Here is a 15,744-nt window from a genome sequence, read left to right as displayed (position 1 = left end):
TCTCTCTCTCTCCCTCTCCCTCTCTCCCTCTCTCTGTCTTTCTACCTCCTTCTTGACTCCTTTCTCTATCCAAAAATAAGTAAATAAATAAAATTGAAAAAATATTTACTGTTAAAAATGTTGAGTAGCATTCCATTGTGTGTATATACCACAGCTGTATTAAGCACTCCTCAGAACTTCCATGTGTCTGCTGCTATGAGCATTGATGGACATAGATCTCTTTGATATCTATGATTTTGTATTCTTTGCTTCAGTCCCCAGGAGAACTCTTGGGTGGGTATATTTCTAGTGTTCTGAGGCATCTCCAGACTGTTTTCCACAGAGGATGAGCCAATTTCTATTTCCACCCGTTTCTCTTTCCTCTGTCTCTGATACTCTTTCCCCATGTTCTCACTAGCATTGCTTTTTCTGCCCTTTCTGATATGCGACATTCTCACAGGTGTGAAGTGGTGTCTCATTGCTGTCTTTATTTGCATTTCTCTAATAATTGGTGACTTTTCAGCAGTTTTTCATATGTCTGTTGGCCATCTGGCTAGCCTCTTTGGTGACAATTTATTTATTTTTATTTATTTTGTATTTTTTTGCTGAGTTTAGTGAGTTCTTTTTTGGTTATTAGCCCTTTCTCTGATGTATGGTTTGCAAAGATTACCCATTCAGTAGGGTGTCCTGTTTGGTGATGGTTCCTTTGGCTGTACAGAAGCTTTCAATTTGATGAATTCCTATTGGTTTATTTTTGGTTTTGTTTTTCTTCCTATTGGACATGAGTCTCTGAAGGTGTTTTCCAAAGCAGACACCATAGAGTCTTCTACTGATATTTTCTTCTATATATTTGGTTTCTGGTCTGACATCCATTTGGTTGTTAGATGGTCTTCTATCCATTTGGAGTTGTCTTTTGTGCTGATCCTGTTGCATTATTCTACATGGTGCAACTCAGTCTTTTCCAGTACCATTCTGGTGAAAGACACTCCTTTCTCTATGTAATGTTCTAGAGGCCCTTATTAAAATAAGTCATCCATAGGTGTGATTTTTCTTTCTTTATTATTGAGATGTAATTGATAAATAACATTGTGTCATACCTAGTTTTAGGTGTACAGCATAAGGATTTGATATGTGTATGTTTTGCAAGACGATTGCCATAATAAGTACAATTAACATCCATCATCTCATTCAGTTTATCTTACCATTGACTTTTAGGATCTATTCCTTTAGCAGCTTTCACATATACAACACAGTATTAACTTTAGTCACAATAGTATGAATGACATGCTTCACTTTTAATGCATTATTTGTGGTAGGTGCAACATGCTATCTGGTCCTTGGCCACAGTTAGTAGAGAAGCTGTTCTCTAGAGGGTGCTGGCAGAGACTGTTGCATTCCCCCCATTAGATTTTATCCTAAGAACATTGTGGACATTGAGTGGGGTGTGGCAATGGGACCTTCTGGAAAGTTTGGAGTCAGTTTCAAAGAAAATAAGGCATTTCCAACCTCACCTACCCTGCCTTTTGCTTATTATGGGATGTGAGAGATGGGCTTGGAATAGGGAGCCCAGTGAAGGTGGAGGTTTGGATTCTGGTTTCCAGGAACTAGAATAATTTCTGACCTCTCCCTGTTTGGTGCCCTCACCTCTGTCTCTGTTGCCACCACCTTTGATCTTAAGCAGTGGGTAGGCCTAAGTCCACTGCTTTCCTTTTTGCCTACTGCTTCCTATCGTAACTGAGTCAGAGACCCCCTTCCTATTGACTCGCCTTACTCCAGTCTTCTTTGCCATCTGCCAAGCTCTGCCTCTGAAGGTGGGGAAATCTGGAAGCCATTAGTATAGACCTGTTTTCCTTTTTCAGGACCCAAGGGGCTTGAAAATTAGAGACCACAGGGCCCAGTGGTGGTTTACCTGGTAGAGTTCCCACGTTACTGTGTGTGAGGACCAGGGTTCAGCAACATACACAACCCCCCCCCCCGCATTCTGACCTGCTGAGAAGCTTCATGAGTGGTAAAGCAGTGCTGCAGGTGTCTCTCCTCCCTTTATCTCTCACTGTCTCTCACCCCCCCCAAAAAAAAAGTTCACTGCGAACAGTGACATCTGACATCAGGCAAGTACTGAACTCCAGCAATAGCCCTGGTAGCAAAAACCTCTAAAACAAAGCAACAAACAAAAACCAAATTAGAGGGCACATGCTTTTGAGAGCACAACCTGCCTGCCTCTCCTTTTGCTTTCATAGGCTCTTGCCCACCGGTGGGAGTTTCTTCTGCCTTTTCTCACCATTGTATTTCTAGCAGCTTAAGCCCCACGCAGGGAGAGTCTAGTCTTTTTCTTTGCTCAGGCCCCTCCCTGGAAGGGCTGCTCAGTTCTGAGCCAGTGTCAGACCTCTTGTAGACATCTCAGCAAACTAAAGAGTATGATTCAGTTTAATGGGCTTTGTCAGAATCCTTAGGCTGAGGGCAAGAGTAGATAGCAGAATGGTTATGCAAAGAGGCTCTCATGTCTAAGGCTCCAAAGTCCCCCTTTACCACCATAAGCCAGTGCTGAGCAGTGCTCTGATTAAATAAAATAAAATAAAATAAAAATCCTTAGGCTGAATCATCTTCTCATTCCCAGCCCCAAGTATGTACTCCTTGAAGACATGTTTGTGAGGAGACCGTGGGAGTGTCAGATTTTCTTTCAGGGCTTCCTCTGCCACACTCCGCCTGCCTCTTCAGGGAGCAGCACTGGTTTCCCTGGAAACCTCACAAGGCCCTCACTCTGGATGGCAGGTGGGGACTTCAGGAGCAGAACAGCACAGAGTAGGGCACTGCCACTTAAAGCTACCCTCTCTTCACTCTTTTTAGCAGAGAACCACTCAGCCCTGACTTTACTGGTGGCAGGGATTGAACCTGGGACCTCTTCCATGAAAAATCCATACACTACCTCTGCACTGTCTCCCTAGCTACACACACACACACACACACACACACACACACACACACACACACACACACACACACACACACACACCCCAGTTGGGTGCTTGCTTGTCTCCTGGTAGGACCTCTGCAAACTCAGGGATTTTTCTTCTAAATAATTGACCTTGGCAAGGAGAGGGAAGGAGACAGAGTGGGCACACATCCCAGTTAGGGGGATTTTATTGCTGTGGCAAGATGGGTCTGGTAGTTCCCTGGTCTGTGAGATCTCTGGACATAAAGCCTCCCCCTTGAGTGTTCTGTGTATCTCATTAAGTTAAACTCAGCTAAGATCTATTAAAGGGTCCAGCATATGCATTTCATCTTAATTGCATTTTCTCTCTGGAGCTCAGGTGCAGTAATTAGAATTATGAAAGTAAGCATTCAACAAATAGATATACTATACTGTCTGTGAGCACCTGTAACTGTCTGAGCACCTGGTTACCAGCAGGCTACGTAGCAGTGACCTCTGTCTTTGTGGTGTGGGCAAGAGAAACAAAGCAGCAGTCCAGATGTCAGTAGTGAGGAGGCGAGGTCAGAACAGAGAATGTGCTGTTGTAGGCAGGGTTCCTTGGGGAGGTGACTTTGAGTGAAGATTCCGAGAACAGCTGCTGAAGGGCATCTCAGGCCGAGGAAGCTTGCAGGCAAACACCCACCTCCCACCCCCCACCTCCGTGAGAGCATGTGGGCGAGCTTTAATCCCAGTAATGAAACTGGCTTGGCTGGAGCAGAGTGAGTGAGGATAGAAGTGGTAAAATGAGCAAGAGAGAGTGTCAGGAACCGTTGTAGCATCAGAGTCCACAGTAAGGACTGGATTCCATTTACCATGAGAAGGAGCCAGTGGCAGGCTCTTTATTGGAGTGACACCTAACTGTGGAGACAGCAATTGTAGAAGCAGCAAGCGCAGTTAGGAGAAGCTAGCAGTGACTTTGGCAGAGATGATGGTGGCTCGGATTGCCTCGATGCTGGAAATGGTGGGAAGAGTTTGTTTCTGGGAAAGCTTTGCAGAAAGGATTAACTGATGCACTTGACGGAAATGTGAGAAACAGGCTTGAAATACACTTCTCTGTTCAAGTGGTTCTACTGTTGGTCTCATCATCCTGCACAGTACATTTCATTTTATCTATCTTTTCCTTCATACTCAGTCTTCATTCCTATTCTCTTCCCATGGGCAGCCATTTCATTGCACCTTAATATCTGTGCCCATGCACACATACTTGCAGAATAAATAGCAGTTGCTCCTATACGTATGTATTTTAAGTCAATATAAACAATATGTTGTTCTGTTTCTTTGACCTTTTCCATCCTTTGCTGTAGTGCTGCAGGTTTCAGACTGCTGATAAGTGTTCTACATCCACTGCATTTGACTTATCCATTTCCCTACTAGTTTCCTAGTTGCCAATGACTCCCTGATGTCACAGTGCTGTGTTCCTGTTGATTACTGTAAGCCCTGGGAGATATATTTCAAGAAGTGGGCTTGTTGGCCCCACAGAATGCCTATACTTAGTCCCAGTAAGAAATAGAAAGTCACTTTACTCTCTAGAACAGCGATACCATTTTGTATATGAAAATTTCTTGCCACCAGAGTGTTACTCTGGCACATGAGAGGCTGGGGTTCAACACTCTAGGCATTGGGCCACCATGCTCGCTGCATTCTTGACCATCGCCAGTAGGTACTGATTTTCTAATGTTGGCAGAGCCTTTGGGTATATCTCATTATGATTTAAACTTGGGCTTCTCTGATATTCAGTGAAGTTGAAGGTCTTCATTTATGTGTTAGTTATATAAAGTTCTCCCCACTGCAGTCTTGCCAGTTTACAGCATGTGCTTAGTTTTCTGGAAAGTCTTTTTCATATGGTTGCAGAAATCTACTTATCTATCTATTTATTTTTATATTGCTACCAGGGTTATTGCTGGAGCTCAGTGCTGGTACTATAATCCACGGCTCCCGGTAGCCATTTTTCCTTCCCCCTTTTTTATTGAATAGGACAGAAAGAAACTGGAAGAGGAGAGGGAGATAGAGAGAGAGAAATAGAGACATCTACAGACTTATTGCAACACTTGCAGAGCTTCCCCCTACAGGTAAAGAGCAGAGGACCTTGCCAGGGTCCTTACGTATGGTAATACATGTATTTAACCAGGTTCGCCACTGCCCAGCCCTCAAAAATCCATTTTCTTTTCTAAACTTGCCTTGTCTAATACAGTAGCTACAAACCATATGTGGCAATTTATATTAAATGAAAGTGAAAATTCAAATCCTTGGCTGTACTAGTTCATATGCTTGTTATTCACTTCTGGTCATTGGCTGCCATATTGGATAGAACAGATAGAATTTTTTCAACTTCACAAGGTCTCTTGGGAAGTGTCAATCAAGATTTTAATATTTGTCTTCTAATAATTGCTTCTTTCACCTGTTGTTTGTTGAATAGTCTAATGTGGTAAAATTCATAAAAATTTCCCTGAACTTTTTTTTTTGGCTTTTATTGAAGACTTTATTTACCTTAAAGTCATAAAGGTACTGGAAGCATTTACACTTAGATCTTTAATTCTTCTGGAGCTTGTCTTTGTGTGTAGGGTGAGGTTGGAATTTATCATTAACTTAATTTTTATTCCTTTAGGGAATTCCATTTTCTTCTTATAATTTATTTATTTATTTTTACTAATTGGGGAGCTAATGGGTACCGTTGCTGACACAGGTGTCTGCAAACCACTCTTAGTCCAGCTTAGCTCCTTTCCTACCATCATGGACTAGGAATCCAAGCCTCTCCTCCCTCCTCCCCTTCCTTCCCCCCCAGAGTCCTTTGCTTTTGTTTTTCTAATGATACCCATGTTTTTTTTTTCCTTTTTCACTGGATTTATCTGGATGAGTAGCAAAGAGCAGACATACGACTATCCACTTTAGTGCTGCTTTATTTTGAGGATAAAAAGTTATGTTATGACTACTCTAAGAGTAAAATTTTACTCTGTCCTAGATAAGAGATGCCGCCTACTTCTATAAGCGAAGCCAGTGCTACAAAGATGCTTTCAGATGCTTTGAGCAGATTCAGGAATTTGATCAAGCACTCAAAATGTACTGCCAAGAGGAGCTTTTTGAAGAAGCTGCTATTGCAGTGGAAAAGTAGGTGGTTTTAATTCTCTCCCTTCCCCTCCCTCCTTCTGTGCTCTGGGGGCAACCTACTCTGCTGGTGTTAATCTGATCATCCAATGTAACTTGACCGCATTGCTCTCCTTCCATTTGGGTCAAGAGCTCCTTTAGAGCAGGAGTTCTGTGTTTTCCACTCTCTTTATAGGCCATAACTCTGTGTCATGAGGAGCAGTGCTTTTTGTGAGTGTGTATATAATGTTTACAGCAGTCTATAAACAGTAGGTGGTAGATACTTCTGGGAGTTCTACCTAGTGGTCTTTCAAATGTTGTGATGCATATTGAATATAACTTAATAACTAACTGATCTGACTGAAAATATATTGATATTAAGGACATTTTAACTGTTAATTATTTTTTTGTAAGAGAAATTGAGACAAAAGGAGGAGACAGAGAGGGAGAAAGGAAAAGGCACCTTCAGCCTTGCTCCATAACTTGTGAAGCTTCCCCTTCCCACTACCCCCTCCCCCCGGGAGATGGGGGCTTGAACATGGGTCCTTGAGGATTATAACATGTACATTCTATCCTGTGCATTACCTCCTGAACCTTAAGGACAATTTAAGCTTGAAAAGATAATGCCTCAAGCTTTCTTAAATCCTTCCTTATTCTGCCAGGTAGTGCCTGCGCACAAGGTGTGAAGAAATAACTTCTATATTTACCCCTGTTCTCAAGGCACCTATTATACTAGAGGGGCTGATGCTGCAGGATAACCTGGGGGCATCTGGAGGTCTCCTAACATGTCTCAGAGGGTTGTTGGGTTTTTTTGTTTGTTTTGTTTTTTGTTTTGCGAGAGTTCAGAGATCATCATGTTTGATTGGATTGCTTCAGTACTAAGAAGCTTGGTAATATGGGACACATTAGCTCAACTCAGTAGAGCAAAGGGGAACCTTTCAGAGCTGCATTGTTCTCACACCAGCTCAACCACAGGCACCTCGCAACAGTGACGAGGCACATGTTGGATAAAAGAGGGCGCCTCATACAACCACTGACACAGAAGTGTGCAGCTCTCCTCACTGTTTCCTATTAACCACTCAAACTGAGCACACAGAGTGGAATGATCAGAAGAATTGTGTTTCCATGACAGTTAAAGGACTTGTTTTTTCAAAGATAATTTTGACTTCAATAATTTTTGCAGACTGACTTTCAGACTTAACTGCCACTTGCTTAGGTTGCAACTCCAGTGTATTAAATTCAAAAACACTAATGCTAGGTTCAGCTGGAGGGTTTAGAATTTATTTTTGTCAATGTAAACTAAGGCATTTTTAAAGATGAGTTTATGTTGCCCTATTTGTAGTTCATATCTACATGTGTGGGAATTCCATTTAACTTGTTCTGTACTGTATTGCGCAGTTTTCCTTTTGGAAAATACTGAATCTTCTGCCTTTACAGGTATGAGGAAATGCTAAGACACAAGACCCTTCCCATGTCCAAGCTCTCCTATTCAGCCAGCCAGTTTTACTTGGAAGCTGCAGCCAAATACCTAGGTACAAATAAGATCAAGGAGATGATGGCTGTCCTCTCCAAACTAGACATAGAAGATCAGCTGGTGTTCCTCAACTCTCGGAAACGGCTTGTAGAAGCTGCAGACCTGCTGAAACGGGAAGGTCGGAGAGAAGAGGCCGCCTTGATGATGAAGCAACATGGCTGCCTCTTGGAGGCTGCTAAGCTGACTGCCAACAAGGACTTTCAGGCCTCCTGTCTGCTGGAAGCTGCCCGCCTCAATGTAGCCAGGGATTCAGATGTAGAACGTACCAAAGCCATTCTAAGAGAAGCCCTTGATCTTTGCTACCAGACCAATCAAATGTCTGGCATTGCAGAGGCACACTTCCTGCTGGGGGTAATCCTGAGAGACTTTCATAAGCTCAAGGATGCCTTCTTCAAGTTTGACACACTCAACCACTCAGCTGGAGTGGTGGAAGCACTCTATGAAGCAGTTAGCCAGTGTGAGGTTGAGTCTGAGAAGGTCTTGGCCCTGGCTCCAGGGGGCTTGGAAGTCCTCCTCAACCTGGTTAGAGCTCTCAAAAGAGTGACTAACAATGCTGAGAAGGAAATGGTCAAGTCCTGCTTTGAGTTTTTTGGGATTTCTCAGGTAGATGCCAAGTATTGCCAGATAGCTCAGAATGACCCTGGGCCCATATTAAAAATTATTTTTGACCTGGATTTGAACTTGAGAGAGAAGAAAACAAAAGACCATTTTTTGATAATGACTGACCAGGTGAAACTAGCCCTGAACAAACACCTTTTGAACAGACTGTGTCAGATTACACAAAGCCTGCTTGAGAAGACCTACCCAGGGGTCTGCCTGAAGTTTATTGTGGGCTTAAAATGTGAGAATGAAAACTGTGAAGATTTCCACAGGCCTTTGCGGCGTTGTGAAGCCAAATGTTTGGTTCAGTCAAAAATGCATCTGGTGGCAATCAATGGCTTACTTTTGGAAGCCAAAAATGTATTCCCTAAAATCTTAGCTGAAGAATGTGAAGAGATTGATTATATTTTGTCTAACAGTATGCCTGACCTTTGCAAATCCTTCCTGAATGTCCTCTTCCCTAAACATTTCCATCAGAGGGTGTTGTCAGAAAATCCCATGGCGTGCAAAGAAGTCCTCAAGCCAAATTACAAGTCATTTCGACCCTACAGGTTTGCCCTGAAAGATTACATCCACTTCCTGTTTCAAAATGAGAGGGCCCGGAGCCGCAGGGAGTCTACAGACCTGTGGCTGAGCGCCATGCAGACTTTCCTTCTGTCCTCCAGCTACCCAGAAGAGTTTGAAAAGCTGCTCCACCAGGAGGAAGAAAACTATAACAGGGAACTCAAAGCTCTAGAGTCTGAGAAGGAGGATCAGGGCAGGGGAAGAGGTAGCAGGATAAAAGGAATAGAAGGGAAGTTTGGCATGCTGGTGCCCAACCGGGAAGATGAAAGTGCCGAGAAGACCCATCTGTGCTTTATCCGGCTGCTGGAGAATTGCATTGACCAATTCTATGTGCACAGGAACCCAGAAAACTACAAGAGACTCTTTTTCCGTTTCATGAATGTCCTTGTCAAGAGGTGTAAAGAACCACTCATCCCCAGCATCGGGAACACAGTGGCCCTGTTGGAGTTCCAGTTTGTCCACTGCAGTGTGGTCTTGACCCGCCTCTGGAAGAACGCCATCTTGTGCCTCCCCAAGAGCTATATCGCTCTCTTGCACTACTGGGAGTTCTTACTCAGCAAGAAGGACAGGGAGTTTGGGGACGTGTTCACCATCATTCAGGAATACAAGCCCAAGGATGTGACAAAAGCCATTCAGGATTTCCGGTTCCACCTCTCCTACCTCGTTAAGGTGCTATGCGGCTATGAGAATGTGAACTTCAACGTCCTGCTTGATGCCTTCAGTGAAATAGACTATGTGGTCTCTGGTGAGGCAGAGCGGACACTGGTGCTGTGCTTGGTGATGCTGGTGAATGCTGAGGAGGTTCTGCTGCCATCCTGTAAGTCTATTCTGTACCGTCACTTCCAGGAGATTGAGACAAGGCTGCAGCTGATGACCATGGACTGTCCAGACCAGGTTCCAGAGAGGCTCCCAAAAGTGGTGAAGCGGGTGCTGATGGCGGTCAACGCCAAAGCTGTGGCAGAGGCACTGCAGGACCTGCTCTTTGAGCGTGATGAGGAGTATCTGATGGACTGCCAGTGGCGCTGGGACAGCGTGCACACCAAAGGCTCCATGGTCCGAGGCCTCTATCATGAGGAAGTCAAACTAAACCGCCTGCTTTGTGTGGACCATGTAGACTATTTCCCCGAACCAGAGGGCGAGTTTGGTCAAGAAGAGACGGATGAGCTGGCACTGGATGACCGAGACCACCTCTTAGCTACCATCCTTTCCCAGATGCAGTGGAGGGCTTCCATCCAGCGGAAGCTGAGAAGAGTGTGCCTGGTGGTATCCCTGTGCATTAGCTGGAGGAGAAGGGTGAATGCCCAGACGGAGTGCTTCAGGGAGAAGACCAGGGAGCCCAGGGCCAGGAACTTCAAAAAGGCTGATGTGGACAGAACACAGTGTGACCTGTGTGGAGTGAAGTTTACCCGCAGCCCTGAGAGCTATTTCAGCCCCAGTAAGGCATTTGAGGGAGTCACCTCAGGGAATGTGGCCCATTTTGACACTGGGGCAGAAGGCAAGGAGGGTCAGGAGAGGAATAGTGAGTCTTATGAGCAGCACATCCAACTCGAAGGCCACCAGAGGCAACAAGTGGCCTACCAGAAATACTTTGAGTTTTTCCGAGAGAAGGTGGATCCGGCCATTGAAGAAGGCAAGCTGGTGGTGCAGGATATTGAGCAGAGTGTGTGGATTCACAGTCACCTGGGCTCCAAAGAGCACAGCCACATGCTGCAGAGGAAGGTCCAGGAAAACGTCAAGAAGGTTCTGGATAATGTGGAGGACCTTTACCGGCGGAAGGCCTGGGCTGACGGTAAGAGAGGTCTTGCCCAGATGGTGTTTAAATGGGGCTTGAGGAACATATGTCAGAGCTGAGTTCTTTGTGGTGAAGTGGGTGATACCAGAATCTTGGTATTAGCACAAATATAAGTGACGGAGTGTGTATCCTCAAATTAGAGATTATAACCTTGTTTGGATTATCACTTTTCCAAAGAAGATTATGCAGTGTACCTTGGGCCAGCATAAACTGGCTCTACAGACAAGAAAAAAGGTTTTCAACAAATTCAGTAGAGAAGATAGAGGGGAATATTCAAAATTTGAAAAATGGTAAGCTTCATTCATTCAGTGATCATTTCTTTCTTTGTTTTTCATTTTTACTGCTCAGCTCTGGCTTATAGTGGTGTTGGTGGGGGGGGGGAGGATTGTACCTAGGACTTTGGAGCCTCAGGCATGAGAGTCTCTTTGCATAACTATTGTGCTGTCTGTTCCCACTCTGATTTTTTAAAGTCTATTTAATATAATTTGTTTTATTATTTTTGTTAGTGACTTAATGAAGATTTACAAAAGTGTAAAGTACAGGGAAAAGTTCTACACTGAAGGTTCTGTGCCCCACCCTCCCACCAGTAACAACCATAGTTTTCACAAAGTCTCAGACATAGTTTGGCTCCTTCTTCTGCCCCTCCTTTTTCTTGTATCTTCATGTGCTTCATTCAGTTCTCTAAGTTCCACTTATTAGAGAAACCACCCCTATAGTTGTCTTTCATCTCTTCACTTATTTCCTTAAGTACAGTCACCTCCAGTTCATCTATTTTGTCCCAAAGGACAGGATTTTGTCTTTTTAACTGCAGAGTACTATTCCATGGAGTATATATTTATCCAGCCATCTATCAGTGGGCATTTAGGTGACTTCTATATTTTGGCGATTGTGAAGAGTGTAGCTATGAACACATAGGAGTGCATATATCCCTTTGAATTAGAGTTTTCGTGTCCTTTGGATGCATACTTAAGAGTGGTATTGCTGGCTATTTAGTATTTTCATTTTTAGTTGTGTATAGATTCTCCACACTGTTTTTCTTATTCACAAATTGTTAGTACTGCCAAGTTAAAGTTACATAATATTTGTTATTATTACTGTTGTTATTATTTTGCTAGAGCACAGCTAAACTGGCTTCTGGTGGTGCTGGAGATTTAACCTGGAGCCTTTGGTGCCTCAGGCACAAAGGTCTTTCTGCATAGCCACTATGCTAGCAGATAGTGAAATTGCATATTTAAAATATACCACAATTCAGACTCTCCAGTTTAAGGATTAATGTCATTTTAAGAACATAATTTTGAGCAGAACTTTCTCAACGAGTTTGTTGTCACCTTGTGGACATAGCAGTGACTTCAGTCTAGCATTTTATTGTGGTTTGTGCAGGAGACAGCAGAGGTGGCCAAGGGTCAAAAGCCTTTTATGTCAGGGGAGGCCGAGGCAAACCCTTAGGCAGCCCCTTCACAGTCCTTTCACTCAGAGCCCTTGTTCTCTGGTTTCTATAGCGGAAGGGGTCATGACTCGGCTGATGAACATTCTGATTCCGTCAGTCAGGGATGCTCGGGACTGGCTGATGAAAACAGAACTCCACTTAAAGGAGGAAGGTAAGGAGCCTTTTTCCCCAGGATAATACCTTGGATCTTGTGATTCCTGGTTCAGTATACTGATTGCCAGGCCCATTTCAGTTAGGGTCGCCTATAGCATCATTTGTGTTACTTTTAGCTCAGTCAGACTAAAGTAATATGGAGTCTGAGTTCCCCCTCCAACTCTGCTGGCAGTTGTTCCAGGCTTATGTCAATTGCTTTGTTAAAACCCTTTCACCACTCATTGTCAGTGACGTTCATTCACTCCTCACACTCAAAACTGTGACTCCCAGGACATGCAAAGTATTCCAGAACCATTCCTTGAAGATGTGTTTTCCTGTGTCAGCCACTCATTTAAGTCAACAAGTTTTTACTGAAGATTAACATTATTGGGGGGGGGGTAGGGATATAAAACAAATGAATGGGGGGATGACTGGGGAAACTTGGCATGCATCTCCTCAAAGAGGATTAAAAGTTATGTAGATTGGGGGTCGGGCGGTGGCGCAGTGGGTTAAGCGCATGTGGCACAAAAAGCGCAAGGACAGGCGTAAGGATCCCGGTTTGAGCCCCCGGCTCCCCACCTGCAGGGGAGTCGCTTCACAGGCAGTGAAGCAGGTCTGCAGGTGTCTTATCTTTCTCTCCCCCTCTCTGTCTTCCCCCTCCTCTCTCCATTTCTCTCTGTCCTATCCAACAACGAACAACATCAACAATGGCAATAATAATAACCACAACGAGGCTACAACAACAAGGGAAACAAAAAAGGGGGGAAAAATGGCCTCCAGGAGCTGTGGATTCATGGTGCAGGCACCGAGCCCAGCAATAACCCTGGAGGGGAAAAAAAAGTTATGTAGATTATGTCAGTTTTCTATCTTTTTTAAAAAAATTATTATTTAGGGTAGACAGAAATTGAGAGGGAGAGTTAAAGAGACACCTGCAACACTGCTTCACTACTAGTGAAGCTTCTGCCGGCTTGAACGCAGGTCCTTGTGCACTGTAGCCTATGCATTCAACTAGTTGTAACCCCACCTGGCCCCAGATTAAGTCAACTTTCTCTCCTGACTGAATCATCTTGCCAGGCCCTACCTTATCAATATTGTCCTCCTTTCCTATCCCAGCTGCTGCCTTCTCTTGGTTAGATCTTATTTTTTTCTAGCTCTGAGTATTACCCAGGCTCTAGACTGTTCTCTGTGAGCCCTCCTAATCCAATGCTAGAATCCCTCAAGCTGAGGAAAATGTCTGTGCCAATAAAAAAAAGTCTTCACATTGTGATATACAAAGCCCCTCCCCCTCCCCTTTAGTGTGTAAAGGAGGAAACTTTATCAGGTAAAGCAGGTGTCTATCTCCTCCTCTCCTCAATTTTTCTCTGTTGTATCAAATAAATTAAAAAGAAAAGATATATTTAGACTTTAGTCTTTGCTGGAATTTTTTGTGATTGCTACAAAAAGAAGAAAGGCATCATACCAACTCAAATACGACCAGAGGAAATCAACCTGAAAACTAACTAAACTCCAGAGAAAAGCCCTTACTTATTTAGCTTTGACTTGTCCTGGGAGACAATATTATTGCTCAGTTAGCTTCTGTCTCAGGCTGGTGGAAGACTCTTTATTGCTCTTAATTTAAAACAAGTATTGTAGAGACACCAGCTTTTACTGGCATGTTGTATTTTACAGGGGTCGGACAAGCGATCATCACTCTGCAGTTTTTGTTTGTGCATTTTCCACAGGTTTTGTTCAGGAAGATGATTATGAAAATGAAGTGGAAGACTTCGGTGAATTGCGACCCAGAAGGCGTTGGCGGAGATATGTAAGGCAGAAAAGATACTAAGGTCACAGCTGCTGCCTCTTCAACCTTCAGAACATTCCATCCTGACTTAGAATTCTGAGTGCAGAGGCAGAAGAGAAAAAGAATGTAAACGTGCATAACAAGTCAGGGAGTCCCTTTGCTTTTTGTTCTTGTTTCTCTGTCAGTGGTGGCTTAGAGTCCGAATGCTCCTTTACCCGCAGGGACTTCCTAAGAGGCTTGCATGTAAAAGTCTTGCAATGCCAGTTCCTCCTAAATTTTGTCTAGATTAGAGGGATCGTAGCTGAAGGGAACTTTGGGACTCCTCACCCAAATGCCTCCTGGTTCTCTGACTCATCGCCATCTTGACAAGAGTCTGTAGCAGGGACACCCTCACCTCAGAGTGGCAGCTACTCTGGGCCAGGAAATAAAACATTCCCTCACCTCCTTTAGCACACCGCTGCGGTGTTGAGTAGTACAAGAGCTGTGTCTGTGTGGGCCCTGCCGTCTGCCACTTTAGACCCTAGACCACACTCTGGTCATCGCTGAGCCTCCTGGTAGTTCCTGCCATCATACATGTTAGCCTTTTCTCTCTGTGGCAGCTTTTCTGCCTGCCTTCCCCCATTTTTTGGTGACCATTCCCAGCTGCCTGTGCGAGTCACGGTTAGACTACCTCAGAATGTAGTCAAGCTTTCCCCTCTAGCATCCTGTGGAAGGTGAACCTTAGGACATTCCTCCCCACTCCTACCCCCAACCTTGAAAGAGACTTGGGGGTGGGGTGCTGCTGGGGGAGCCCCAGCCTGCCTTCAAGGTCACCCTAATTCTACTTTGGCCATGGTGCAGACATTCCAAAAAGTGTTTGTATTAGCTACATGTCCAGTAATCTTGCTTCTCCCTCTTAAGTTTGCCATCCTGGCATTCTGATGAGTTTCTCCCCACTGAACTCACCACAGTGGGATATTGACCTGCAGAGCTGCAGGTTAGGGACAAGGGGACAGAGGAGGAAGCCAGCCTACCAGTGCCAAGCTATTGGAACTTGGCTCTGAATCACTGCCCTGCGGCTGGTAGACCCATAAGAAAAGGAGGAGTGATGTGGGCCTGTTTGTAGGAAGCTGTTCCCTACTCAGCCAGCGGCTATCTGGATGGTTCCACTTCGGAAGCCTCTGTGCCTCTGTCCTGGTTATTGCCTACTCATCGCCTACTCATCGTCCCCCACCCCTTGGCTCACTCAGCCTGGTGGGAAAGGTCAGGTTCACCGTGACCCTTCATTGTTCTGCTGTCACAATAGAACCAGCTGCTGCTTCTGCTGCTCATCGTCTCCTCTTTATGGTCTTTCTAAATGCCTCTGTTTCCTTGAAGTGTTTGTTTTTCATCTTTTTTGAGTTCTGTTTCTAATTTTTATTCCAGGTGTTTTTATAAATTTCACTTGCCAAAAGAAAATACTGAATCAAACCTTGCTGTATTATTACATTTTTATAAAGTTAAATCAGTTCTCTTACTTGCCACTGTCTATTTATTTGCAGCCTCCACTTCAGAGAGCAGGGGGGTAAGTCTGAGCAGGTTTTCTGGTCTGCTGGTTGATGCTGACAGCATAGCAGGTTGTCTTGCCTTCTGAAATTAAGAAATCCAGAGACAAGCTGAGGAGACAGCATAATGATTCTGGAAAAAAAGCTTTCATGCCTAGGCACCAAAGCCCCAGGTTCAATCCCCAGCACCATCATAAACCAGAACTAAGCAGTACTCTGGTGTTTAAAAAAAAAAAAAAGGAAGGAAGGAATAAACAAATTCAGAAACAGAGTAGTAAAGCTCCATCCTTGGATTCTCAGCTGGTGTAGTTCTCTCAAAGACAAATTCTTCCCCAGCCTTTGAA

At 44.2% G+C, this 15,744-nt stretch overlaps 1 protein-coding gene across 5 annotated transcripts in view; it reads left to right on the top strand.

Moving 5' to 3' along the window:
* TRANK1 (tetratricopeptide repeat and ankyrin repeat containing 1) overlaps positions 1-15,372 on the top strand; it is a 104,878-nt gene extending 89,506 nt beyond the window's left edge. For all 5 annotated transcript variants that reach the window (XM_060180570.1, XM_060180569.1, XM_060180568.1 and 2 more), the window contains 4 exons: positions 5,907-6,052; positions 7,466-10,515; positions 12,018-12,116; positions 13,819-15,372. In XM_060180570.1, the coding sequence (XP_060036553.1) occupies positions 5,907-6,052; positions 7,466-10,515; positions 12,018-12,116; positions 13,819-13,919 (3,396 nt within the window). In that variant the 3' untranslated portion in view covers positions 13,920-15,372. The remainder of the gene's footprint in view (positions 1-5,906; positions 6,053-7,465; positions 10,516-12,017; positions 12,117-13,818) is intronic.
* Positions 15,373-15,744: the final 372 nt, after the last annotated feature.

Source organism: Erinaceus europaeus, chromosome 21 (assembly GCF_950295315.1).
Source record: "Erinaceus europaeus chromosome 21, mEriEur2.1, whole genome shotgun sequence".
Classification (NCBI taxonomy): domain Eukaryota; kingdom Metazoa; phylum Chordata; class Mammalia; order Eulipotyphla; family Erinaceidae; genus Erinaceus; species Erinaceus europaeus.
The sequence above is the reverse complement of the archived record's forward strand: the minus strand, read 5'-3'. Positions and strand labels throughout refer to the sequence as shown.